Source organism: Pezoporus flaviventris, unplaced genomic scaffold (genome assembly GCF_033815535.1).
Source record: "Pezoporus flaviventris isolate CSIRO_AGI_PZ_B2104156 unplaced genomic scaffold, CSIRO_AGI_Pfla_v1 ptg000006l, whole genome shotgun sequence".
NCBI lineage: Eukaryota > Metazoa > Chordata > Aves > Psittaciformes > Psittacidae > Pezoporus > Pezoporus flaviventris.
In genome coordinates this window covers 22,098,365-22,123,043 of record NW_026892554.1, presented here as the reverse complement: position 1 = coordinate 22,123,043, position 24,679 = coordinate 22,098,365, and the positions used below count along the sequence as shown (strand labels likewise).

The 24,679-nt window shown below is 47.6% G+C and overlaps 1 protein-coding gene, 1 long non-coding RNA gene and 3 other non-coding genes across 5 annotated transcripts; 2 read left to right on the top strand and 3 right to left on the bottom strand.

Annotated features, from left to right (window-relative positions):
* Window positions 1-652: 652 nt before the first annotated feature.
* Window positions 653-724, top strand: TRNAM-CAU (transfer RNA methionine (anticodon CAU)). The gene has a single exon. It is a non-coding gene; the product is annotated as a tRNA-Met (tRNA).
* Window positions 725-5,079: 4,355 nt separating this feature from the next.
* On the top strand, window positions 5,080-5,151 carry TRNAQ-CUG (transfer RNA glutamine (anticodon CUG)). Its single transcript has one exon. It is a non-coding gene; the product is annotated as a tRNA-Gln (tRNA).
* Window positions 5,152-5,722: 571 nt separating this feature from the next.
* On the bottom strand, window positions 5,723-7,374 carry LOC133266207 (uncharacterized). The gene is made up of 2 exons (XR_009742288.1): window positions 7,045-7,374; window positions 5,723-6,509 (listed from the first exon to the last, which is right to left on the bottom strand). It is a non-coding gene; the product is annotated as an uncharacterized LOC133266207 (long non-coding RNA).
* A 3,267-nt stretch (window positions 7,375-10,641) lies between these two features.
* TRNAS-AGA (transfer RNA serine (anticodon AGA)) lies at window positions 10,642-10,723 on the bottom strand. Its single transcript has one exon. It is a non-coding gene; the product is annotated as a tRNA-Ser (tRNA).
* Window positions 10,724-22,674: 11,951 nt separating this feature from the next.
* On the bottom strand, window positions 22,675-24,293 carry LOC133266204 (olfactory receptor 6C3-like). The gene is given in 3 exon segments (XM_061447468.1): window positions 22,675-23,042; window positions 23,212-23,213; window positions 23,644-24,293. Coding segments are annotated over 3 exon segments (702 nt in total). The 5' UTR covers window positions 24,017-24,293; the 3' UTR covers window positions 22,675-22,715.
* Window positions 24,294-24,679: the final 386 nt, after the last annotated feature.

Genomic DNA, 24,679 nt, shown 5'->3' with positions numbered 1-24,679 from the left:
ATTGCAAGACTCTGAAAAACTACTGATTATCTCACGTAGTTCACTGCACTTAGAAATGCACAGATCTAAATCAGGGGAGTTATTCACAGATTTAATGCTTTTTCCATCATTTTTAGACGTCTCATCGTGCCCCATGTGGTCTCTGGCTTCCAATACAGAAACGTGTGTCTACTGCAAGATTTGAGGCACAGCTGACAGCACCATGGAGTTTTCCTGGATGATCTAAACTGTCACATGATTACTTGATGGCTACGTAGTCTCTCCCACTAGAGCATTAAACGAATCCGGGGCTGGGGCGGGGGGCAAACTATCCCGGAGGGCACAAGAAACTGACCTCAGAATGGGATCCAAACATCTCAGAAGTGGGAGGACAAACCACACTGGCCCCAGAAGAGGGTCCAGAGGGAGACCAAATAAAAGAAGAGAGTCCCGGTTCAAAAGTGATCCACCTGACAGAGTTTGGGGCGAGCCAGGTCAAAAGTTTTGTACAAACAAAGTTAATGGAGAGCTCAAACTGCTCGGGGAAAAGGACAACTATGTGGAGAGCACAGGTAGGAGGAAGGGAAAGAGGTGTGAGAACAAGTGCAGGTGCTGGCAGTGCCGCAGAGCATCAGGCTGGGCTGTGGAAGGTCTAAGAAAAGGTTGCCGGTGGAGCAGAGTGGCGCAGCGGAAGCGTGCTGGGCCCATAACCCAGAGGTCGATGGATCGAAACCATCCTCTGCTAATTGGTGATTTGCTTTTGGTTGGGTTTTTTTTTGTTGGTTTTTTTTTTTTCTTCTCACTCCAGAGGCAGGGGACACCACCACCTTGATGCCTTCAGCAAGGTTCCGCACACTGCTGCGCTCCTGCTCTCTGCGCACCCATGGCCCTGGCTCTCCCTCAGCTCCTTCCCCCCACAAGGCAGTGGGTGTCCTGGGGACGTCGGTGTTTCTGCCTTCCCATCAGGCAGCTCAATCCCAACTTCCCAGCCACGAGCACGGACACCCAGGCTCCAGGGACGGAGCAGGACAAGCCTGGTGCTAGTCTGGAGAGCACCAAGGTCGTCGGCTCAACCACCTGGGGGCTTTCTCTGTCCTGGTCTGTTTCTGCCATGGCCAGTAGTGTGTTCAGTCAGGAACAGGGCCAAGGAACCATGCCCAATGGGCATTGTATTGGCTATATGTGGCTAGGTGTTGGGTAGTTTAGGGCAAAAGGGGTGCTCCAGGTGGTCTCTGTGAGAGGAGCTAAGGGGCTGCCCTGCATCGCACACAGGTGATTCCATCTCCACAGTAGACCCATTTCAGGACACAGCTGTGCCATCAGCCAAATTTGTAACCTCCCTGTGAAAACATATTCCAGAAAGGGTAAAACATGTGAGACAGAGAGAGGAGAAAGTGAGAGGTTCAGAAAGGGCAGAAGGAGAATGCATTCCCCCTGTGCCACTTGGTTAGAGGAGTCTGGAGTGAAGTTCAGCCTGGGTAAGTGGGAGGAAAGCTGGTGTTTTATGTTTGTCCTTTTGTTTCTTGCTATATGAATCTATTTCATTTGGCAAAAAGCTAATTCACCCCATGCTGAGTCTGTTTTGCCCACAATAGTGTTTTCCATGGTCCTGTATTTATCTTGACCTGGAAGCTTTCTCATCCTATTTTCTATGCCTGCCATCCCACTGAAGATAGGGAAAAGAGTGACCATAGAAGGGGTATTCTATACCATAGAACATCATACTCGGTATATAAACTGGGGGGAGCTACCTGGAAGGGACCCATGACTGCTTGTGTCGGTGAGCAATTGTATTGTGCATTACTTGTGTTCATTGTTTTATATTTCCCCCTCTTTTTGTTTTATAGTATCTCCCCTTGTTATTTCCCTTGTTATTAGTATTAGTATTATATCGTGCTTTATTTTAGCTATTAAACTGTTCTTATCTCAATCCGCAGGTTTTACATTTTTTTTTCAGTTCTCCTCCCCATCCAGCCCAGGGTGGGTGGGGAGGTGTAAGCGAGCAGCTGTGTCGTACTCAGTTGCCAGCTGGGTTTAAACCACTATGCTGTACCATAGTTCGAGACAGAGTCCATGTCTGGAACTCCACCAGGTTGCCTGGTGTTATGGTCCAACCCTGGATAGTCCTTGATGCTGATCTCCACAAGTCTGTGGCTAGTGCAGTTGATTCCCCAGCCAGCACCTCACATATGCAGAAACACACCAACTTTTATCAGCTTGAGGAAGTGTATGTGCAAGGGGCTGGAAGGAGGAAGCTGGCCAGTCCATTGAGAAGCAGGAGCGAGACAGGTCTGTGACTCAGATGAGATAGTGAAAGCCCTAAACAGAGAGAGCTGGTGGTATAGTGGTGAGCATAGCTGCCTTCCAAGCAGTTGACCCAGGTTTGATTCCTGGCCAACACACCTAGAACTTTGCTTCTGATGGTGTTCAAGGTGCCTTGCTTTTCCAGAGCTGCTTGCTCAGCTTCCCACCAGTAAGGAAGCAAGCAAGCACAGAGCAGCTGCTTCACAGGGAACGCTGCTGATCGCTGTACCAGCCATGCTCAAAGGCACAGAACCCTCCTCTGCTGCTCTCCAGACTCCTGCAAACACCTCCGTGTCCCCAACCCACTCATCTTGTAAACTCCATTGTGCTACCCCAGACTGCTGTGATTAGAGCAGCACATGAGGCAGCATGGTGTTCCTGTAAGCTTGGGTGAAAAGCAACTGGCCTCTGGTCTTCCATTGTCTACCATGATACATCTGGTTTTGTTGGACAGTTTCTCTCTTCATTCCAGTTTCTCCCCCAGGGATCCCAGATAAGGTTGCTGGTGAGAAATAAATACTGATACAGTGTCAGCTGCTTGGGGTCCTGGAGAACACCCTTCTGAGATGAGTGTATTTCTCCTGCTGAGGTGGCTCCAGGCTGGGATCCTCACTGTGATGTTGGTACAGGAGCCAGAGAGAGGAGAGGGATTTTTGGTCTGGCCTAGAGCTGGACCTCCTGCTGTTGCTGCTTGCACCTAGTAAGAAAAGCATGTTGCTGTGGCAGGGTACAGATGAAGATCAACAATGCCCTGGCGGGAACCAAAGCATGCATTATGCTTAACAAGGCCAGATATGCATATCTGGGGAATCAGCGCGAGGAGGCCTGTCCTTTATGTAACGTCTCGAAGTCACACTCGAGTGAATTTGCTCTTCATCCTCCACCTTTTCCAACTCTCCAGTGCCGGCTGATCAAGTGTGGGGGTTCCTCCCTTTCAGAGGGGATGTTGGTACGTACAATGCCTGTGCTAATACCAAAGTGTTATTTCCTGTAACACGCTCTTCCCTGGAAACAGACTCTGCTAAGCACTGTAACTTGGTTTGAAATACTATCCTGAACAATCAAGACTGCATGTCTTGGAGACCAATACCCCAGCCAACCTGCAGGGCTGCTGACCTACCTTGTCCAGGCTCCCGCATTGCAGAGACAACCTGAAGTTTACTGGCATTGGGTGTAATAGTGTTCCTGGTAACTAAGAATTGAAACAACTTAATTTTTCTTGCAGCTTATGGTCTGTGGACCAAGGGAAACACAAGGAGCCTCTTAGAACTAGATTTTCTACCTGAAAGCAGGAGGATGGTTCTCTATCCTTTAATCCACTTGTACATTCTCCTGCCCCATATATTTAGAGAAAAGCATCGGATGCCCTCTCAGCCTTTCCTTCCATAGGCTAACCAAGCCCAGCTCTCCCAGCCTGTACTTGTATGACAGATGATCCAAGTCCTTAACCACCTCAGTGACCCTTTAGAAGGGCTGCCTGAGCCCCTAGCTGTGCAAAAGTGGGAATCAGCCTCACGGTCACACGTGAGGAGTCCCTGTAAGGGCATAAGGCATGCAGAAATCAACAGAAGAAGGAAACTTTGCAGAAGGATTTCCACTTTCTGCTGGGAGCAGGTTTGACCAAGAGAGGAACATGAAACAACATCATTCAGTCAGGAAAAGACATGGACCTGCCCCAAAGTTCATAAATCTCTAGCAGCAGTGAGGAATGAAAGGAATTCATGGTGCATCATTGAGGAGAGGGATGTATTATTTCCAAGACAGATCAGTGCCACTGAATCTAGTGGTTGGCTGCATGCTTGCACGTAGGACACTTTGTTTTACGCCTGAGCAACTTACGTGATTGTAGCCTCCAAAACAGCTCTGAGTAGCAAGATACATCAGCACATGCAGAGCAGGTAGCTAACTGAGGGAAGAGGAAAACAAACCACAACGAATCTCCAGCTGTGTTGCACATAGTCTTTAATCAGAAGATTAAAGCAATGTGCTGGTCCCAAGGCATGAGGGAAAGTGCCTCTGCTCAGGCTCGCAGCAAAATGCACCTGAGTCTGGAGCCATCTCAGGAGAGCAACCAGTGTTCTCCATGAGGGAGAGGCCAGTCTGGGGCGCAAGGGGACAGTGTGTCCCTGAAAGAAAGGACAGGGTTTGAAGTCAGCCTAGACTGCCCCAGCAGAGGAAGGCAGCCCAGCTTGTGCAACCCATAACAAACTGCTTTGGGTCCTCCTACTAGTTGGTCTTGCAGTTGAAGCACGTCCGCTGCCCCCTGTCATGATTGCCTCATTCGTCAAGGTCAGGAGCTTGTCTCGGAGTGCAACTGAGAGTAAGGGTATCTGGGCAAAGGCTGCTTAGTAGGAGCTACAAGGTGAGAAACAGGACAGGCCATGACTTAGAGTGGCAGATTGAGAATCTGTCCCGCATGCGGAGTTGAAAGGGGAAAACGCCAGCAGATCCCACAAGTGCAAGCACTGAACCACCGATCACTGGGCTGTGAATGTCCGCTTTGAGGTATGAGTGATGAGGATGTTAAGCTGGAAAGGTCTTCAGCAGTTTTCATCAGGCAACAGGAAGATTCTCCGGGGATACCAGCCTGTGTCTTTTGAGAGAGGGTATGCGAGGCTTGCACAAAATGCTGTGCCACTTCCTCTTCTGTGAGTGAAAAGTGCCCAGTGTCCCTGAAAGAATGCTGCCCTTGATGACTGATGGCCAGGGAGATGGAAAGACTGGCAGGCTGAGCCAGGAGCATATGTCTCAGCCAGGGTGGCTGCAGGGGAAAGACCTATGGAGCATACGCCCAGAGGTCCCATGGTGTAATGGTGAGCACTCTGGACTCTGAATCCAGCGATCTGAGTTCAAATCTCAGTGGGACCTTGAGCAAGGTTTTGGCTCCCTCAGGGCTTGCTCAGCATGCTTACACCTTGACAGCCTTGCTTTTGCTGCTGGGTCAGTTGTGTCACGCACTCTGATCTGGATCATTGGCCCCTGCACCCTCTGTGCACTTGTTGCACTTGTTGGCTGTTCCTGCATGGGGGCATCCAGCAGTTTCTCACCAAATCACGCAACACCTGAGGTGGAGATCACAAAGTCCAGGTCCAGGTCAAGCAGGGGACGTTTTTCCTGGCCTTGTCTGGTTCTACGTTAGACATCTCCAAAGATGGAGAATCTTCTACTCCCTGAGCAACCTTTTCCCGTCTTTGACCACCAATACCTCTGGCAGTAGCCACAGATCCAACTCTGTCCACTGCTTCTTCCTCGCTCAGTTTCTCTGGGGCTTTTCTGTTTCTCTTTGTCAACTTGTTTATTTTTGATCCTCGATCAATTCAGGGAGCTCCAGCTAAACATGGCAGTAGTCCATGCTTGTCTGTCATGAGAGACAGCAGATCTCTCCTTGCACAGCAGGTAAGTGAGGGAGGAGGAGAACAACCAACCACGAGACTCCAGATATGCTGCACATAGTCTTTAATCAGAAGGAGCAAATGCAGGGGCACAGAAGAGAGACCAGGGAAGACGTCTGCAGGGTTTGGGGAGGCACAGAGAAGGGCCCGTTTCCAAAGGACAAGGTCCACAGAAAGAGCTTCCCTTTTCCCATTCTGCTTCACCTGGTGGTATTCCCAGGCCACCAAGAGCAGTCCCTGACTCCAGATCCCTCTCCACCTCAGTAGGAGGTTCAGCAAAGCAGAAGAGAAGGAGCCCTTTCTCTTAGGGGCTCAGAGCAAAGCAGAGACAGAGAAGGCAGTGCGAGGCTCGTCCAGCAGTGAGGAGCAGTGGGCACAGGACCCTCCTGCCAGGTGGGAAGAGGACACGCAGCCCATCTGGAAGCCGTGGCCACGCTCCTGCTCATGCAGGGTGCACGTCCTCCTTCCGGCTCCAAAGGGGATGATCCGCCAGCTTCAGCAGTTCAGACTGCAGCGGGGGGGAGGCAGACACAGGCCTGAGCCCCCGAGACCAAGGGAGCCCCCAGAAGAGATGGGAACCCCGCCAGTGCTGAGGGAGCTCCCAACAGCAGCTGACAGAGAGGATCCCACGGCTGTGCTCTGCGGGAAAGAGGTGAGGATGGGGCCCGGCAGGGTCACCACCACTGGGGAGGCCTCAATGAACACCGTCGAGTCAGCGCAGCGGGAGATGCAGGGTTCACTGCAACTGCTTGCAAGTGGCGTTGGGCCAGAGGTGCCGCAGGGGCGTGGGGGACATGGTCTGAAGCAAGACATCTCTCGGTGAGCGAGGCAAAGCTGAAACACAGAGCAGGCAGGGAGCACAAACCTCAATATTAGCATGTCCTTGTCTTCTTCATCTCTCTCTGTGGGCAGATCTTGTTTTAAATACACGCAGCGACTCTACAACTTCCAGCGCCCTCCCTGGCCCAGCGGGTTGCATGGAACTGGAAGGCTGGCCCTTTTTGTAATAGGTCCCATTACACTGGAGTTAAAGCCCTTGTGGAGTGACTGATCACAGCCCATCTCCAGAGCAAACAGTGCTGCATTGAAGAGAGCACTGCATGCACTTGGCCATTTGGTTAGAGACAGTCTGATGGACATGCAAATTCTGGTGGGCAGACATCTCTGCATCTGAGCCCCACTGATCCTTCCTGCTTGGAAAACCCTCCTCTTCCCAGCTCCCCCCAGCCACCTCCATGAAAAAGACAGAGGTCTCAGGGGTTGACTATTTCCCTTGCAGGGCCAAGCAGAGGCAGCCCAATATCAGCCTGAGTAGCCACCAGCACAGCACTTCAGCCCACAGAGAGAGAGAGAGCAGTCTCAGGCTTACCTTGCTCTTAGAGGAAAGGGAAGCAAGAGAGGAAGATGCAGAGCCTGGAGCAGAGCAGGCTTTTATGCTGTGTTCCAGAGCCCTGGGGGAAACCAACATTCCTTGCTCATGAAGCATCTGAACACGTAGTAGTTGCTGCTTGCCAAGGACTCGCTGATGATGAAGCCCTTGCCTCTTTCATCTGAAATACTGTGCTCCCGCTTTCTGTCACTGAATATCAGAACAACTCATCTGTGCCGCACCTTCATAAGATCGATCAACTCAGATGTCTCAGGCATGTGCAGAAGGATATTTAGAGTGTGTTTCCGTCCTTTGCCTTATTAGCGGTGAGCGTGGCTATCAGTCATGGTCAAATTCAGTTATGAGCTCACCTCAAGTGCTTTCCTATCAGGCACTACGGATAACATCGGAAACACATGCTCCCCACAGGTCATTGTAGCGACACAGGAGACACTGAGTATGTTCAATCAGAAGGTCAAGACTGCACAAACCCATACGTGAGGTGAAACTCAGCTCTGCAGGGATGCGGCAAATCTCAACAGCAAGGAAGGACCATGCTCCATCCCTGGCAGTGTTCAAGACCAGGTTGGACGAGGCCTTGGGTGATATGAATTAGCGTAAGGCGTCCCTACCCACATCAGGGGGGGTTGGAACTAGATGATCTTAAGGTCCTTTCCAACCCTAACTATTCTATGATTCTATGATTGTGCACCATAAGGAACTTTTCTGCGGGAAGGAGTGATGGCCATGAGCACCTTGCGTATGCTCATCAGGCTCTACCACGGCCTAGTTTTGTGATGAAAGAGATGCCCTCGATCTTCTCTGAGTGAGACCCACACCCGATTTGTGATGTGGAAGAGTTGGGAAAACCCCTGAATTGCAGGCTAACATGAGCCCCGCTGCTGTGGACTTCAGTGGAGACGATGCCCTTTCTCAGGTGTGTCAGGCACACCACAGCTCATAGCTTCAGGTGCCGGTTTCATCAAAGAGCAAAACAGGTGAATGAGCGTGTGTGTCTCTTTCAGGAAGGATGCGGCAACTCTTTGATCACCCTCCTAAGTGCTGATTTCCTTGTTTCCAGCAGGTTCCCCACTTCCCAGTTTGAGCCCAGGCCCCTGGTTGGAAGAAGCCTTAGGGCATGGTTTAGTCATCAAGGGGCGTAACTATGGAGATCCCATGGCGAAGACACTTGAAAGAGACCTGCCTGACAGTGGTCTGCTATCCATCGTTTTCAATCTGAGCCTTAGCGGAGGCACTTTCCCTCATGCCTTGGGACCAGCACATTGCCCATCAAAGAAGAGTCCCTGCTCAGTGGGAAGAAGCTCCCTGCTTGAGGAAGGAGAATGCACTGTGACCCCTTGAAATGCCCTCCAAACAGGAGGATTGATAGAGGGTAAAGCTGAAGCAGGGCCAGCCCCAGAGCTGGAGCAGGCAGCTCAGTGCCTGAGGCCTAGTGGAAGCTGAGTCAGATACCCAACATGAAGGGGAATGCACTTTGACTACCTGAAATGCCTTCCAACCAGCAGGACTGAGAGAGGGTAAAGCTGGAGCACGGCTAGCCAAAGAGCTGGAGCAGGCAGCTCAGTGCCTGAGACCTAGTGGAACGTGAGTGAGATAACTCAACAGGAAGGAGAATCCACATGTTCTCTGGGCACCTAATCCAGTGCTTCAAGACAGCCTGAGAATCAATCAGTGGTCCAAAGCAGCCCCTGCTCTCTGCTTTTTGCAAGCTGGGCCATGCTCAAAGGCCTGCTCGGCTTGGAGGAGCCCAGAGAACTAGCCACAAGGCAAGGCAGCAGAGAGGAGTGGCTCCAGTGCCCCGTGGGACCTGAACGTCCTGAGGGAAGATGGGCTCCTCTGGAGCAGGAGAAGCAAGGCACCCTGGAGCCAGGCTGAAGAAAAGCTTGTCTGCATTGGCCAGGATTCGAATGTGGGCCAAATGCTTGGAAGGCAGCTGTGCTCTCGACTATACCACCAATGCTCATGGGAGCATTACTGCCTCCTGCTCCTCCACTTGCCAATCTGCCTGCCTCACTCTGTCAGGTCACAAAGTGACCTGTCTACTGCTCCTCCACATAAGCGCCTGGCCAGTCCCTTCCAGTCGTCCTTCCAGTCCCCTGCATGCAAAGGACTTCAAGCTGCTGGGATGTCTGTGTTTGGTCCCTGGGAGTGACATCTTGGATGCGGACACTCTCGCTGCTGGGTGCTGGTAACAGTGCCTCTCTCAGACTACGTTCATTCCTGTACCAGCTCTGCATGTACTATGCATGTGGATGTGCCTTTGTGGCTATGCACCTTTGGTGGTATAATCGCAGACAAAACCCAGCCAGCTGCTCACTTCTTCCCAGACTCTGGGGGATGGATGCAGAGAGCTGAAAACAGGATGGGTCATGACTTTGAAAAACACAGCTTAGCAAAAACTCCTACGGGCAAACCAGGCTTACCTTGGCAGGGGAGTCGGGGCATAGAGGGTGTGGAAATTGCTGCAGATTAGAACAGATCCATGTAGTGAGAAACAGAAACACCAACATAAAACACCGTCTTTCCTCACCCCTGTCCAAAGGTCTGTTTTACACATTCACACCACACTCCTTTCCCTGACTTGTACTCCCACCTTGTGCAGCCCTAGCCTTATTGCTACCTGAGAGCCCAGGGCTGCCCCTGACACCATGCAGCTTGCCATAGCCCGAGAAACCCCTTTTCTCTGTGCCTGGAGCCATTCCTGTCCTGCCCAACACTGCTGGCCAGAGCAGGCAGGCAGAGGAGGGAAAAGCAAAAGGCAGACAGAGAGGGCCAGCACGGGGATGCAGATGTGAGCACGCTAAAGTGTCCTTTCCACTGCCCTTTCCTTCTTTATTTCTGCTGAGAATCTCTCTGAGGTTCTTTCTCCCTTGCAGTGCTTTCCCCAGCCTCGGTGGCATGGCTACAGGGAATCGACCATGTGCCAGCAATGTGGGTTTCTCTCCTCTTTCTGTAGGCTCTTCCTGCATGTGCTTCTCAGAGTTTACTTTTTCCTTTAGCTGCTAAACCACGCAGGCAGGCTACCAGAAGCTCAACCTCTGCCGCTGCTCTAGTAGGGGCAGCTGGGCATGCAACTGAACGAAGACCTCTGGGAAGCCTCTGGCTCTTTTCTGTCCCACCCATCAGGGTCGGTGGAGGCAGGGGATGATGGACAGCCACCGCCATGTCCTTTTTTGCCAAGTCCACATCTTTCCCAGAACAGGAGGGCACGGATCACACCCACCTCTCATCATCTCACCCTTCAGTTAAATTTGAAAAGCCCCCTTGGAAAAGTTGTTCATTTTTGACCCTGCTGGGGACTGGTTGGGCAGAATACCCCCATGCCTCCAGCCTCTTAAGTTGTACGCAAGAACCAGCAATAGTTGAGCTCTTTTCACGGCTCATACTCAGCCCAGGTCCATAGTCTTCACCTTAAATGCCTACCTTGTCAATGGGAGCAGAGTTTACCATTCAACCAGGACAAGACCAAGAAGGAAAGGGCTTTAACTGTCTACCTGAGCACCAGGCACACTGTGGAGCTGGAAGCCACTGCAGAAACCTGGTCATTTGGTAGCAGCCCAAAAAGCAGCTGTTCACCGTAGCTGGCAGGATTCGAACCTGCACGGGGAAACCCCAATGGATTTCTAGTCCATCGCCTTCACCACTCGGCCACAACTACCTGATGCAGCCCTCTTTGCCCCGCTGATCACAGTGCCTGTGCAATGACACCCGGCTGCCGGGGAGTTTCAGGGCAATGCTCCACTTCCAGATTTGTAGCCGGAACTTTCACTGCACGTGTAATGAGTCAAAGACCTCTCTGTGTTATCTCAAGGCATCCTGGAGGCCCTGACTGACCCTGTTCAGGAGCCGGCACTGCAGGGACATCCTGGAACTGGGTGCAACACCGTCCCTGGCAGCTAAGAGCTGAGACAACTTCATGTCGCTTGCAGCTTATGGCCTATGGAACACTGGAGAAAAAGGAGCCTCTCAGAACTGGACTCTCTGTCTGAAGGGGACAAAGCTACTCAAACCTTTTCTAGTTCAACCGTTGCTTAAAGCAAAACAAGCTACAGTCCTTCCTCTGCTGACATTCAGAAAACAATCTGCATGGTGAGGCTGTCTGTGGGATTTGTGTTAGCGCAGTGTTTACAGGCTTCCCTGCACTTCAACCTACAAAAGGACCTCGAGTCCATCTCTCAGAGCAGCTGAGAGCAATTGTGATGACAAAGGCAGAAATGCCTTTGAGGAAGCAGAACTTTTGGAGGATTGAGGCTATGAGCTCTGGCAACGCTGGCTTGCCTGCATCCAGGACACTGTGTCCTCTGAAGTCCACAGCAGCGTGACTCATGTTAGCCTGCAATTCAGGGGTTTTTCCCAACTTCCACATCACAATGACTCCCAGCTGCTCTAGGAGACTGATCCGATGTCCCTTTGTAATTTGAAATGCATGGAACTGGCCACCCCATCCCTGACCCAGAACAATGGGCTGTGAGTTTCCGGCTCCCTTCCCCACACCTCTCCTCAAAAGCATGTCATCCAGGCATCTGGTGTCTGGGACACCCTTGCTGAGCAAAACAGGTCAATTTGGGTGTGGGTTTCACTCAGGGAAGATCGCGGGCGTCTCTTTCATCACAAAACCAGGCCGCGGTAGAGCCTGATGAACTTAAGCAATGTGCTCGTGGCTATCACTCCTTCCCGCAGAGAATTTCCTCATAGTGCACAATGGTCCTTTCTTGCTGTTGCGGATACAGAGGTGAGACTGTCCGGCCTGCAGTTCCCCAGGTCTTCCTTTTTCCCTTTTATATATCTGGGGGTGGGGGTGCGTATTTCCCATTTTCCAGCCACTGGGTATCTTACAACTTTGCTATTTGGACGGATAGCGGCTTAGCAACTTCCTCTGACAGTTCCTGCAGGACTCTCGGGTGCATCTCCTCAGTTCCCAAAGGACTGGTGCACTTTCAAGTTCCTGACATGGTCTTGAACTTCCATCTTCTTCATGTTGGTCACAGCCAGGCCTCTCGTTTGGCTCACCTAAAGCATGGGGCTACAACTTCTTTCACCTTCCTTTGCTGTTCTATGTACCTGAAGAATGCCTTCTAGTTGTTTTTCATGGCCCCAGACAACTTCAGCGCCTGCAATGCTTTGGTCTTCCTGATGCCCTCCATAGACGCCCATGACTTTCCCTGTAGTCTGCCCAGGATGTGTATCCCTGCCTTCACTGCCTGTGCATCTTTGGTATGTTTTTAGTTTTGTTTAGTTTGGTTAGGTTTGGTTTGGTTTGGTTCAGTTTGGCTAAGAGGCCTTGCCTTCCCCAAGCTAGCCTCCTGCTTCCCGTCGGACTTCTTGCATCTTAGGATTTCTAGAGGCTCCAGAAAAACATCTTTCAATATGTCCCAGGTCTCAGCATCCTTTCTCTCTGAGGCCGTTTTCCAAGGGATCGCACACGGTAGCGCCTTAAACAGCCAAGAGCTTGTCTTTCTACAGTGTAGGGTCCTGACTCTACTTTTTACCTACTCTATACCTCTCAAGGCTGAGAATTCTACCAAGACATGATTGCTGCTGACCAGGCTACCTCCTGTCTTGACCGTTTTCATAAGTTCTTCTGCACTAGAAAGGAGCAGGTCTAGCAGTGTCTCTCCTGTGGTCGAATTCTCCATCACTTCTACTAGGAAGTCGTTCACGACAGACTCCAGTAGTTTCCTGGACTGCTTTTGGTTGGCTGTGTCACTTTGTCAGTAGACGTCTTGGTGGTTGAAGTACCTCGTCAGGATCAGGACCTAAGAAGAGGCGATGCTTCCTAAGGCTTTGCCACAGACAGTTTTTACTGCCCACAAGCTCAGGTAACAAAGGGAGATTGAAAATGACAGATAGCAGACCACTGTCAGGCAGCTCTTTCAAGTGACTTCTCCATAGTTACGCCCCTTGATGACTAAACCGTGCCCTAAGGCTTCTTCCAACCAGGGGCCTGGGCTCAAACTGGGAAGTGGGGAACCTGCTGGAAACAAGGAAATCAGCACTTAGGAGGGTGATCAAAGAGTTGCCGCATCCTTCCTGAAAGAGACACACACGCTCATTCACCTGTTTTGCTCTTTGATGAAACCGGCACCTGAAGCTATAGCTGTGGTGTGCCTGACACCCCTGAGAAAGGGCATCGTCTCCACTGAAGTCCACAGCAGTGGGGCTCATGTTAGCCTGCAATTCAGGGGTTTTGCCAACTCTTCCACATCACAAATCGGGTGTGGGTCTCACTCAGAGAAGATCGAGGGCATCTCTTTCATCACAAAACTAGGCCGTGGTAGAGCCTGATGAGCATACGCAAGGTGCTCATGGCCATCACTCCTTCCCGCAGAAAAGCTCCTTATGGTGCACAATCATAGAATCATAGAATAGTTAGGGTTGGAAAGGACCTTAAGATCGTCTAGTTCCAACCCCCCTGATGTGGGTAGGGACGCCTTACGCTAAATCATATCATCCAAGGCCTCGTCCAACCTGGTCTTGAACACTGCCAGGGATGGAGCATGGTCCTTCCTTGCTGTTGAGATTTGCTGCATCCCTGCAGAGCTGAGTTTCACCTCACGTATGGGTTTGTGCAGTCTTGACCTTCTGATTGAACATACTCAGTGTCTCCTGTGTCGCTACAATGACCTGTGGGGAGCATGTGTTTCCGATGTTATCCGTAGTGCCTGATAGGAAAGCACTTGAGGTGAGCTCATAACTGAATTTGACCATGACTGATAGCCACGCTCACCGCTAATAAGGCAAAGGACGGAAACACACTCTAAATATCCTTCTGCACATGCCTGAGACATCTGAGTTGATCGATCTTATGAAGGTGCGGCACAGATGAGTTGTTCTGATATTCAGTGACAGAAAGCGGGAGCACAGTATTTCAGATGAAAGAGGCAAGGGCTTCATCATCAGCGAGTCCTTGGCAAGCAGCAACTACTACGTGTTCAGATGCTTCATGAGCAAGGAATGTTGGTTTCCCCCAGGGCTCTGGAACACAGCATAAAAGCCTGCTCTGCTCCAGGCTCTGCATCTTCCTCTCTTGCTTCCCTTTCCTCTAAGAGCAAGGTAAGCCTGAGACTGCTCTCTCTCTCTCTGTGGGCTGAAGTGCTGTGCTGGTGGCTACTCAGGCTGATATTGGGCTGCCTCTGCTTGGCCCTGCAAGGGAAATAGTCAACCCCTGAGACCTCTGTCCTTTTCATGGAGGTGGCTGGGGGGAGCTGGGAAGAGGAGGGTTTTCCAAGCAGGAAGGATCAGTGGGGCTCAGATGCAGAGATGTCTGCCCACCAGAATTTGCATGTCCATCTGACTGTCTCTAACCAAATGGCCAAGTGCATGCAGTGCTCTCTTCAATGCAGCACTGTTTGCTCTGGAGATGGGCATTCTCCTCCCTCAAGCAGGGAGCTTCTTCCCACTGAGCACGGACTTTTCTTTGATGGTCAATGTGCTGGTCCCAAGGCATGAGGGAAAGTGCCTCCGCTAAGGCTCACAGCAAAATGCACCTGAGTCTGGAGCCATCTCAGGAGAGCAACCAGTGTTCTCCATGAGGGAGAGAGGCCAGTCTGGGGCGCAAGGGGACAGTGTGTCCCTGAAAGAAAGGACTGGGTTTGTAGTCAGCCTAGACTGTTCCAGCAGAGATGCTCTTTGCAGGCAGGAGTGAATGCCATGAGAACAATGCTTGCAGCTTATCAGGATCAGCCACAGCCTGTTTTTTCCACCCACAAGCCCAGATAACAAAGGGAGATTGAAAACCAAGGATACCAGACCAGTGGTCTAAGCAAGTCTCTTTCAAGTGACTTTTCCTTGGGATCTTCATCCTTATGTCCTTTGATGACTTAACCAGGCCCTAAGGCTTCTTCTTTCCAGAGGTCTGGGCTCAACTTGTGTTGTCCAGAACTTGTGGGAAACAAGGAAATCTATGCATAGAAGCATGATCAAAGAGATGCTGCATCCTTCCCTGAAGGAGACCCATTGACCTGTTTTGTCCAGCAACTTCATGCTAGAGGCCATTGGCCTGGATGGCCTGCTTTTGAGGAGAGGCTCAGAACCTCACCTCTCTTTTTCCTGAGACAGAGTTGGGGTGGCCCATTCTGTACATTTGAGTCTTCAGTGGGACATTGGATCAGTCCCCCAGAGCAGCTGGGAGTCATCAGGGTGTGAAAGAATTGGGAAAGCCCCTGAACTCCAGGCAAATATGAGCCACTGTGCTGTGGACTTGAGTGAACATGCTGCTCTGGACTCAGGAAAGCCATGGATGCCAGAGCTCATAGGCTCATTCCTCCCAAAGTGCGTTTTTAATGCAACCAGAGGGAAAACCTCATAACCACATGTTTTCCTGGGACAGTGTGAATGTGATTCCAACTGGGTTAGACTCTGCCCTTATTACATCAGTGCTATGCCTTATGGCTTTCCCAGTGGGCACTGTGTTGTCTACATTTGGCAAGGCTTTAGTAGTGGAGGGGAGCTCTGCGCTGTGCTCTGCCTTCTGCTGCTGCACACCGTTGTACTAGAAACAATATCAATAATGGCTGATTTGCCCTTGGAATATGGGAATGTTTCTGAACTGTTTATTTCTCCTTTTCTAGGCTTTTTAATTTTGTGTATGATGACCATGATTAGAAACATCCTGACCACTGTTCTGGCTTTGGTTTAATTTGATTCACTAGAATTCTGAAATTAGTCCTTAGACACTTCTTTTGTCCTTCACCATCTTGCCCAAGGCCATAGCTGCATGGATCCTTGCAGATATAATCATTTGTGTTGATAGCTGTGCTTTGCAATTTTTCTGGTGTTGTGTTCTGACAGCTGCAAAGTAATGCATCAATGCCTAATAACCATGACTTAACTCTATATAAAACTCTCCACTTTACAACACTTACCAAGATAAGATTTGGCTTCACTGATACGGAGCACTGGAATGTCTGGATCACTCTTTAGTATAATGGTAACAATGACATCTATTGACCTAATGGATGTAGCTTTCTCTAGTGACTTTATCCCTCTGATCAATCTTTCTTGCAGTGGCTCCAGCCTGATGAAAACACCTGACTAGGTCACTATACATAATATCAGTTGTTTCCAGCAGAGCTGTTCAACTCTTCATTAGTTTCATCTATAGTCACTGGGAATGAACATCTCCAAAAGTGAAGATATTGCATATGAAGACTGTGTTAGGAAAAGATGAATAGAGTGAACTTTAAGGAGAATTGTCCTCCTGGTTTATTGAAGGCAAGACTACTGCTTTTCCCCATTTCCCAGATGCAGCCAGAGGTGAGGCTAAGCCCATATTTCCAGAATAGGCGCGTATACACAGCACTCATGCAGCCTTCCATACAGATCAATACAGGCACCATCCAGGACGCATGCCCAGACCCTGGACCATCTCTTACTGGGGCTCTACCCAGATGCTGGTCTCCTCCTACCCATAGGCTAGTCCAACCTGAAGCTCACCAGCAGATCACATACCCAGTGTCATACACAGAACACCAATATAGAAAAGGGTTAGGAACAGAGTTCAATGAGTCATATTTTGGAGATCAGGCACAAGTTTTGGCCAGAGGTTACTGACCAGCAGCATGTTTATACCTGACCTGTCTCTTTATGTCCCCATCCTTTTCCGTTTGCCAGGCTTGCTCCACGGTGCATCACCGCTCTTTTTCTGTCCCTGTCTCCACCCAAAATGAACCCAACTTTCGCCTAAAAATATTCCTTCCGTGTCCCAATTCTGTGGTATGTATACCCAAGTTTTATATTTCTTACTACAACTGTTACACAGATCACCTCAGATTTACATAGTATCATTTGGTGTGGTTACCAGTCAGCCTACTATTCCATACCCTGCAAGGTCCTCAAACTCCCTTCTCTTACCTGTTAAGTTTGGCCACTTCTCACACCACACCTCCTTAACCACCTATGAACCTCAGCCACCCCTCACACAGCTCGCTAGCTTTTGGTAACCACCATGTCCAGCAGTGTCTCATGTCTTGCCTAGGATTTTCCCATGTCCTGTGCAGTTGGTTGAACCTCAGACCAGGGAGGGCCTGGACAGTGGTCTTGCATACCAGAACAGATAGATCAGTGTCCAAAGGTGAACAATTACTTTCCAGAGTTGCTGTCTGTAACAGGGATATAGATAATAGGTTTGAACCTTGGATGAAGGCAGGGTTTGGCTCTTTTCACCAAAATAGTCTTCCAGAAGTGTTTAATCTCCCCTTTGTTTTCTAATACCTGCACTCAGCCCCATCCTATAACCTCAGCAACACAGTATGCACATGGCTATGGTTAGCTGCTGTCACTCATCCTGAAGCAAAATGTTTTAGCTTGTTTATAGGCACTTAATGTCTTAAAGTTAGTATTTTATTTTAAAAACATGTATTGACATATTGCTAAAGAAAATGTTTGGAAATAAAAAAAATACAAACCTGACAAACATTTCCTTAATTTTAATCCATTAATCAAGTTGCTCAAATTGTTTTTGTAAAATTGAAATCTGGCAAATATTCCCAATGTTTCTATAATTATTCATTTGTTGAAAGAAAAAAGTCTGTGTGCATGACACTTGCATTCTTCATAACTTGGTTAGCTCACTATCCACTAAATTTTGTTCTGCCTTTTTCTTCATTTACACAAATACTTATTTGCCTGCTTCTCTAACTATCAAATATCTTTTTACATGAGGTTAATTTGTCCTAACTAGTATTTGTCTGTTTAATTCTTGGACATGTGCCATCACTAACTGCCACCTTTGATCTTATCTTACGGTGCTCATGTAGTGGTTTGTTTGTCTCTTCATCATATGCCTCTCTCTAGGAATGTGTCCAGGGTTGGTTGTGTTGGTGTATCTTATAGTCAAGAGAAAGAGCTTGAAAACCCACCTTCATAATGTTAAAAAGTGTTATTTGGGTTTAGTTTGGGTGCCTTTTTTTTTTTTTAATAGTTTGATGTACATCATGATTTTTGTTACCCCTATGTATTTTGCCTCACATCTGCATATGCAGGTAATTTTACAAAAACAGCTCCAGAAGTAACTGGAGCTGTCACTGGATTTGCTATGCAGTGCAGTTTCTGAAAAGGGTGAAAGGGACTATTTTATCACAGACAGATTTGCCTGAAACAGCCGAAGACACATAGTCCATGAGATGCTTTCCACAAGGATAAAATCGTTGGGTTTTTTTTGACAGCATCTGCCCCTATTGAAAAATTATGTTTACTGAGTTCATTTGGAGTATATTCATTTACTCCACTAGGCCTGAAACAAGAATATGCTCATTAAAAACGTGAAGTCTAGCAAAATTCTTTCGCAATGACTATTTCTCCTATTAGCCACCCAAATGACTGTGCACAGAATAAGCAGCAAGGAAAACCATGTTACAATTTACTTGTTCTGTGGACCCCTTGGGTAAAAATTACATGTGTGAGGGTTACAGGAGTAAAGTTTCCTGAAGTTCTAATTGGGCCTGCTGAGGCTATTAGAGGTGGAGATGTTGCAAGAAGTCTAAGTGGCCCTCCTGGGGGGCTGATCAGAGCAGAAGACTGGAGTGTGGTTACAGGAAAATAAAGGAAGGAATACAAGTTTTCATCCAGCAGCCCTTCTGATGTGTTCTGTCAAGAAAAGGAGCTGGGTGATGATCCACTGCAGGACCTTTCCATGCCTTGCCTTCCCTGGGTTTCTTTCTGGTCATTGCGGGCTGTGCAGAGGAGACACCCAGACTCCTGGGATTCTGCACGGCAAAGGTGCCTTGTCACATGAAAAGGGGGGGAGATTTTCTCAACCCTTAGTGTTTGATTTTTCTATCAATGCTCCAGGAAAGCCAAGACCCTTGTGTATGACCAGTCTATCAGCATCCCATTATAGGGACCCTTCACTGAACAGTCCTGCTGGGTCAGAGATTCAGCTGACCTGTTCAGGGAAATGGACCAACAGCATCAGGGGACCCCTCAGCAGGTCTCCCACTTTATCTGAATATGTTACTCACAGTGCCTGAACAAAGATGTATCAATCTGGTCCACACATCACTGCTAACCCAGCCTTGGGGCTGCCCTCCTCCCCTGTGTGCCCTAGGCTCAAGTGCTGCTGCTCTGTCTTGAAACACGGCCTTCACCACCTCACTTTACCTGACAACAATCTGGCCAAGACTGGAGGCCCCCAGCAGTCCAGCTGCACTGAGATGGCATCCAGCTTCTCCACAAAGTCCATCCTGCCCCAGACCAATTCCCACTCCACCAGACCCCACTGCTTCAGTGGTGCCTTATAGCCTGCCCCTGTAAATCCTGAACTTCCACTCATGCTTTCCAGAACAGATGGGTGCTCCTCAGCTCTCTGGTGGTGACAGCTTACTGCTCCCAGTTGTCCCAGCCCTGCCTTCTGTCTCTGTTCAGTGTCATCCCCTCTTCCCCACACCAATGCCTTGAGCAATTCCCTGAAATGCTGGCCCCCCCAACCTCCCCCACCTATGCAATACTCACCCAGCTCACCAATTGCCCCTCACAGAGCCACCATCACTCTTCTACAAGTGCTCCCAGTGGGATGTTCAATGGAAATTGTTCTGTCAAAGGGTCATTGTAAATGTTTTTTGTCTGAGATCAAGGTATGAGTTCCTTTCTACTGAAGAGAGTTGTTTTAACAGTAAAATGTGCATGCACTCATGATGTGAGTGCTCAAAGGCAGTTCTTCTGTCACTGTCTAAAAGTAGAGAGAAAAGTCTGTCCACAATGTCTTTGGGCCTGGTTTCACAAATATTAGGGATATTCACTTCAAATCACAACCTCTGACACAGAACCAAGTGAATCTATTTCACAAAAAAAATCAAAAGATGGCTTGAAATGCATAAATAGAAAGGAGGAAGTTATGCTAAAGTATTATACAATCATAGAATCATAGAATATTTTGGATTGGAAAGGCCCTTCAAAGGTTATCTGGTCCAACCCCCTTTCAATGAGCACAGACATCTTCAACTAGACCAGGTTGCCAGGAACCACATCCAACCTGGCCTTGAGTGTCTCCAGGGATGGGGCAGTCACCACATATCTGGGCAACCTGTGCCAGGATTTTATCACCCTCACTGTGAAACATTTCTTCCCCATGTCCAGTCTGAATCTCCTCTCTTTTAATTTAAAACCTTCACCCCTCATTTTGCAGATGCTAAAGAAGTCTTAACTAAGATAACCCAGAATACACAGACAGCTCAGTGAAGATATCTCAACCCACTTTGAAATCTCTGGTGCTCACGGATATGTGCCAAGTGCCAGACTAAACAGCTATTCCTGGGTTACAGTTATTACTACTGGATTAAGTCCTCATGAACATCAATGCATCATAATTGTTTTGATGTTGAAAAAGTATCCAAACTCACAATACAGAAAATAAACAAATCTGGAGTTCACAAAATACGATCAGTGCTAATCCTGGAACTGTATGCTAGGAATCCACAGAACAGAGCTGTGGACATCTGCAGGGATTTTTCTATCCGTGATCCACCAGAAAATGGCAGGCATCTGATGCATGAATATCCATCCCCAAGGAACACACCTCCCTTGGCTTCCTGACAGCCAGCTTTCCTTGCTAGCAAACATGTGAGGTCAATCAGATAGGACAGCTGCCTTGAATCACTTGACATATATTCTTTGTAACTCCCTTGGGACCTAGTTCTTTGGGAAACAGGACAAACTCATCTCTAACTGATATCCTCATAATGGTTGTCAAGGTTGGGCTTGCTCCAAACTCTTTGCTAGCCCACCTAGTACATATCATTCTGCATTTTCTAAAGCATTTCAGTGATACCAGTTACCTTCCTTTTTTTTTCCTCACCATTTTTACATTTCCTGATTTAGGCAGTTTCACAATGTTTACATTTCAGCAGAAAACAGCTGTTTCCCCCCTCCCAATTGAAAAAAATGTTCTTCATATGTAGATTTCAAGTTTCCACCAGATATCTTCAAATTACATCTTTCTCTTTCATTGTGTTTATATTTTTTTAAATAGGAGCATCAATTCAGATTGTGTGAAAGATAAGTTCTACAATAAATATTTCAGTTAATGAATCTCTTAATTTTCTGCCTATTTATACCCTGATTCATAATATTGTTTTACCTCTGTTGTCCGAAGAAAGCATTTCAGAAAACAGAAAGGAATATGTTGTGCTTATAGCACGAAAACCCAAATTATATCTTCCCAGGTCAAAGCTTCATTAGAAAACTAGTCCCCCCCCCAGCATCTACAATTATTCCCAAAACACATATGCGTGAAGGCAGAGATAAGCAGAAGGAATGGCACTCTTTGCAATGTACAGTGTATATTCATAGAATCATGGACTAGATAGGATTGGAAAGGACCTCAAGATCATCTAGTTCCAACACCTCCCACTAAACCATGTCACCCAAGTCTCTGTCCAACCTGGCCTTGAGCACTGCCAGGGATGGAGCATTCATGACTTCCCTGGGCAACACATTCCAGTGCCTCACCACCCATACAGTAAAGAACTTCTTCCTTATATCCAATCTAATTGGAATATTGGAATTCATGAAATAATATTGAAATAAGAAATTTTAGTAAATACAGTAAGAACACTGTTAAGAGAAGATGATTTCAGATATCTACTTAAGAATGAGCTGAATCACACCCAAAAAGTGACAATGTCTTTGTATTGGATAGAAAGGGAGTCTTCCTATCTAGACATATCTGCACTGTAGAGTGACATATTTAACTGTGACCTTTCACCCAAGCTATTTGCTGGTATTTGTACAAGGTTGCCTCTTCAGATGAAGCTGCAGTGGCTCCTATGCCTTATACATGAGATCAACTTTGCCCTTATCTTCTGTGATGTGAATAGCAGTGGTCCTGAAGATCTCTGAACACCTACTGGGCTTGATCATAGCAGGAGCAGCTAAAGTGATGGACCAAGATCTTGCACAGTTATCTCAAAAACCTGCAACATTCAGAGGAACAGGGTCTGCATACAGAAAATGGTTCTGAGGTGATGCAAGGATCTGAATTTCAATATTCACCATTTACCCTTGCAGCGCAAATAAGAATCTATCTGCAGCAGCTTGCTTGAGAATGAAATTTGTCTCTCTGTTTCAGCCCACAAACATAATACAAGTAAACTTTCAGAGTATCTGAGCAAGACACATCCTCACATCCCTACATGTAATTTTCTTCTGCATGTGGTAGGTACTTTCCTACCACACCATCCTAGCACAAACCTGGCAAACTGAGAGGATCACTCAATATTAATTATAGAGACATATTAACTATTAAAGAACCTTTAAGTGTCGCAGGCCTGAAGATAGGTTAAGGTAGGTCTCAATATTAAGGTAGGTTGGCTTTGTGCTGAGGGATTCAGATGCAATTGAAACAAAGCCATGTAAATAAATGAAAAACTCCAACAGTTTGTGCATTGGTTGCTTACCATGGGGATGACAGAGGAATTCTGGAATTGTTTTATGGTGCTCCATCTGGTCTCCTGCTCCCAATACAGAAGCATGTGTCGCCTGCAAGACTTTAGGCATAGCTGACAGCCCCACGGAATTTTCCTGGATGATCTAAGGTATCAAATGATTACTTGATGACTGTGTTTAGGGAGCTTCAGACATTCTTATAGCTGAAAAGAAGTATTATGTCTTACATTTTGGGTTGGAACTAGATGTTCTTTAAGGTCCCTTTCAACCTAAACCTTTCGATGACTCAGTGATTCTATGATGATTAAAATACAGAATGCTATAGTGAAAAGAAAGGACAGCAGAGTACACGTAGCAAACACCAAAGGTGTTAAAACTATCAGAAATGTGTCACTGCAGGAGCATTTTATCACAGAGTCAAAATCACAGATGAAATGGTCCATTTCACCATGATCACAGCACACCATTTGTGACATCAACAGTATGATAAAAAAGCTGATCATAAAACCACTTACCCAGGCTCCTGCAGCTAGTCCTGTGCCAAGCTTATGACTCATTAGGGTGATGTAATGTAAAGGTTTGCATACTGCTAAGTACTGATGTCGTGGTTTAAACCCAGTCAGGTAACTTGTTCACTCACTCCCAGTGAGTGGTGCCGAGCTGACAACAATCAAGGCCCGTGTCCGTCTCCCCCCCCCCCTTGCACCGGGGCTCTCCCCTTCCCCGCTCCCGGAGGAACGGGGAGGAGGATCGAGAGAGTGCAACTCCTATGGGTTGAGACAAGAACAGTCCAGCAACAAATCACCACCGTTACTATCAGCTAAAAACAATGATAAGGGAAAATAACAAGGGAAGAGAATACGATACCACCGGCCAAGAAAACGAGTTCCACCCGGAAGCCCGTGTCCTTCCGGGTAACTCCCAGTTACCCCCCACCCCGGGCATGACGTGCTGTGGTATGGAATACCTCCCCGGCTAGCCCGGGTCAGGCGCCCCGTCTCTGCTTCCTCACAGCTTCCCCTCCTCCCTGGCAGAGCATGAGCCTCACAGAGTCCTTGGTCAGGGTAAACATCACTTAGCAACAACCGACAACATCGGCTTCACCAACGCTGTTCTCAAACTAGAAGTCAAAACACAGCACTGCACCAGTTAACACAAAGGAAAAAACATGACTGCTACTGCTGAACCCAGGACAACTGATCATTGACATCACTGTCAGGAGGTAATACACTACCCCAACTAGAAATGCAAACATTTAAAACTGTCATGCAAGTGCTGTAGGAAATAATACTGTCAGGAAGCTGACCAGCAGCTTGGGCAGGATGGTGGAGGCATACCACATTTCCAAGCAGCACAAGTTACTGAGGAAGAAGTACACTGGGATGTGGAGATGCTGATAATCCACTGCCAGCATGAGGATGAGAATGTTCACCATCATTATCACCATGTAGATGTCCTGGAAGAGCAGGAAGAGAGGAACCTGAAGGTCAGGTAAATCACCAGATCCCAGAAGGATGAATTCTGTAATGTATGTTTCATTTTGCTTTTCCATAGCTGACTCACACTGCATCTTGCGGAAAGCAAATACTAAAATGTAATATAAAAATGAAAAAACTGTTTTCCATGCATGGCTGTAAAGATACGTTATTCACCTTAATTCTTGGATCCAATCTCTACGCGATAACTTATTCAAAATTCCAACTTCTAAAACATTTCAGTAATGTTTTCTATAAAAAAAAAAAAATACAAATTGTCTTATCTCAGTTTCAATCACTGTTGCTATGCCTCAGGCACAAGACAATTTTCTTCTTTTCTAAGAAGTATAGATGATTACATGCCATTTTTTGGCTTAGTGCCCTGGCTTGTTTCCTTGTCTTGTAGAGACATATCCTAATTCTTACTTTTATTTTTATAAAATAAATATAAATTATTTATTATTAATAATATTTATTAATAATTTTTATATTATTAATAAATATAAAAATTTTATTAATTTTATAATAAAATTACTTTTATTATACTTTATGTATATACTTACTTATATATTTAAGTATATACATTTATATACTTAAACTACTTTGCAGAGCACAGGGAAAGCTGTTCTAAACTACCTACACCTAAACTATGGCATTAGCTTATGATCACATCAGATCAGTTTCTGCAACCAGACAATCTTCATAGAAGTTTTCTTATATTCTGCATCTTGGGTGATCCAGTGGATTTACAAGATAAG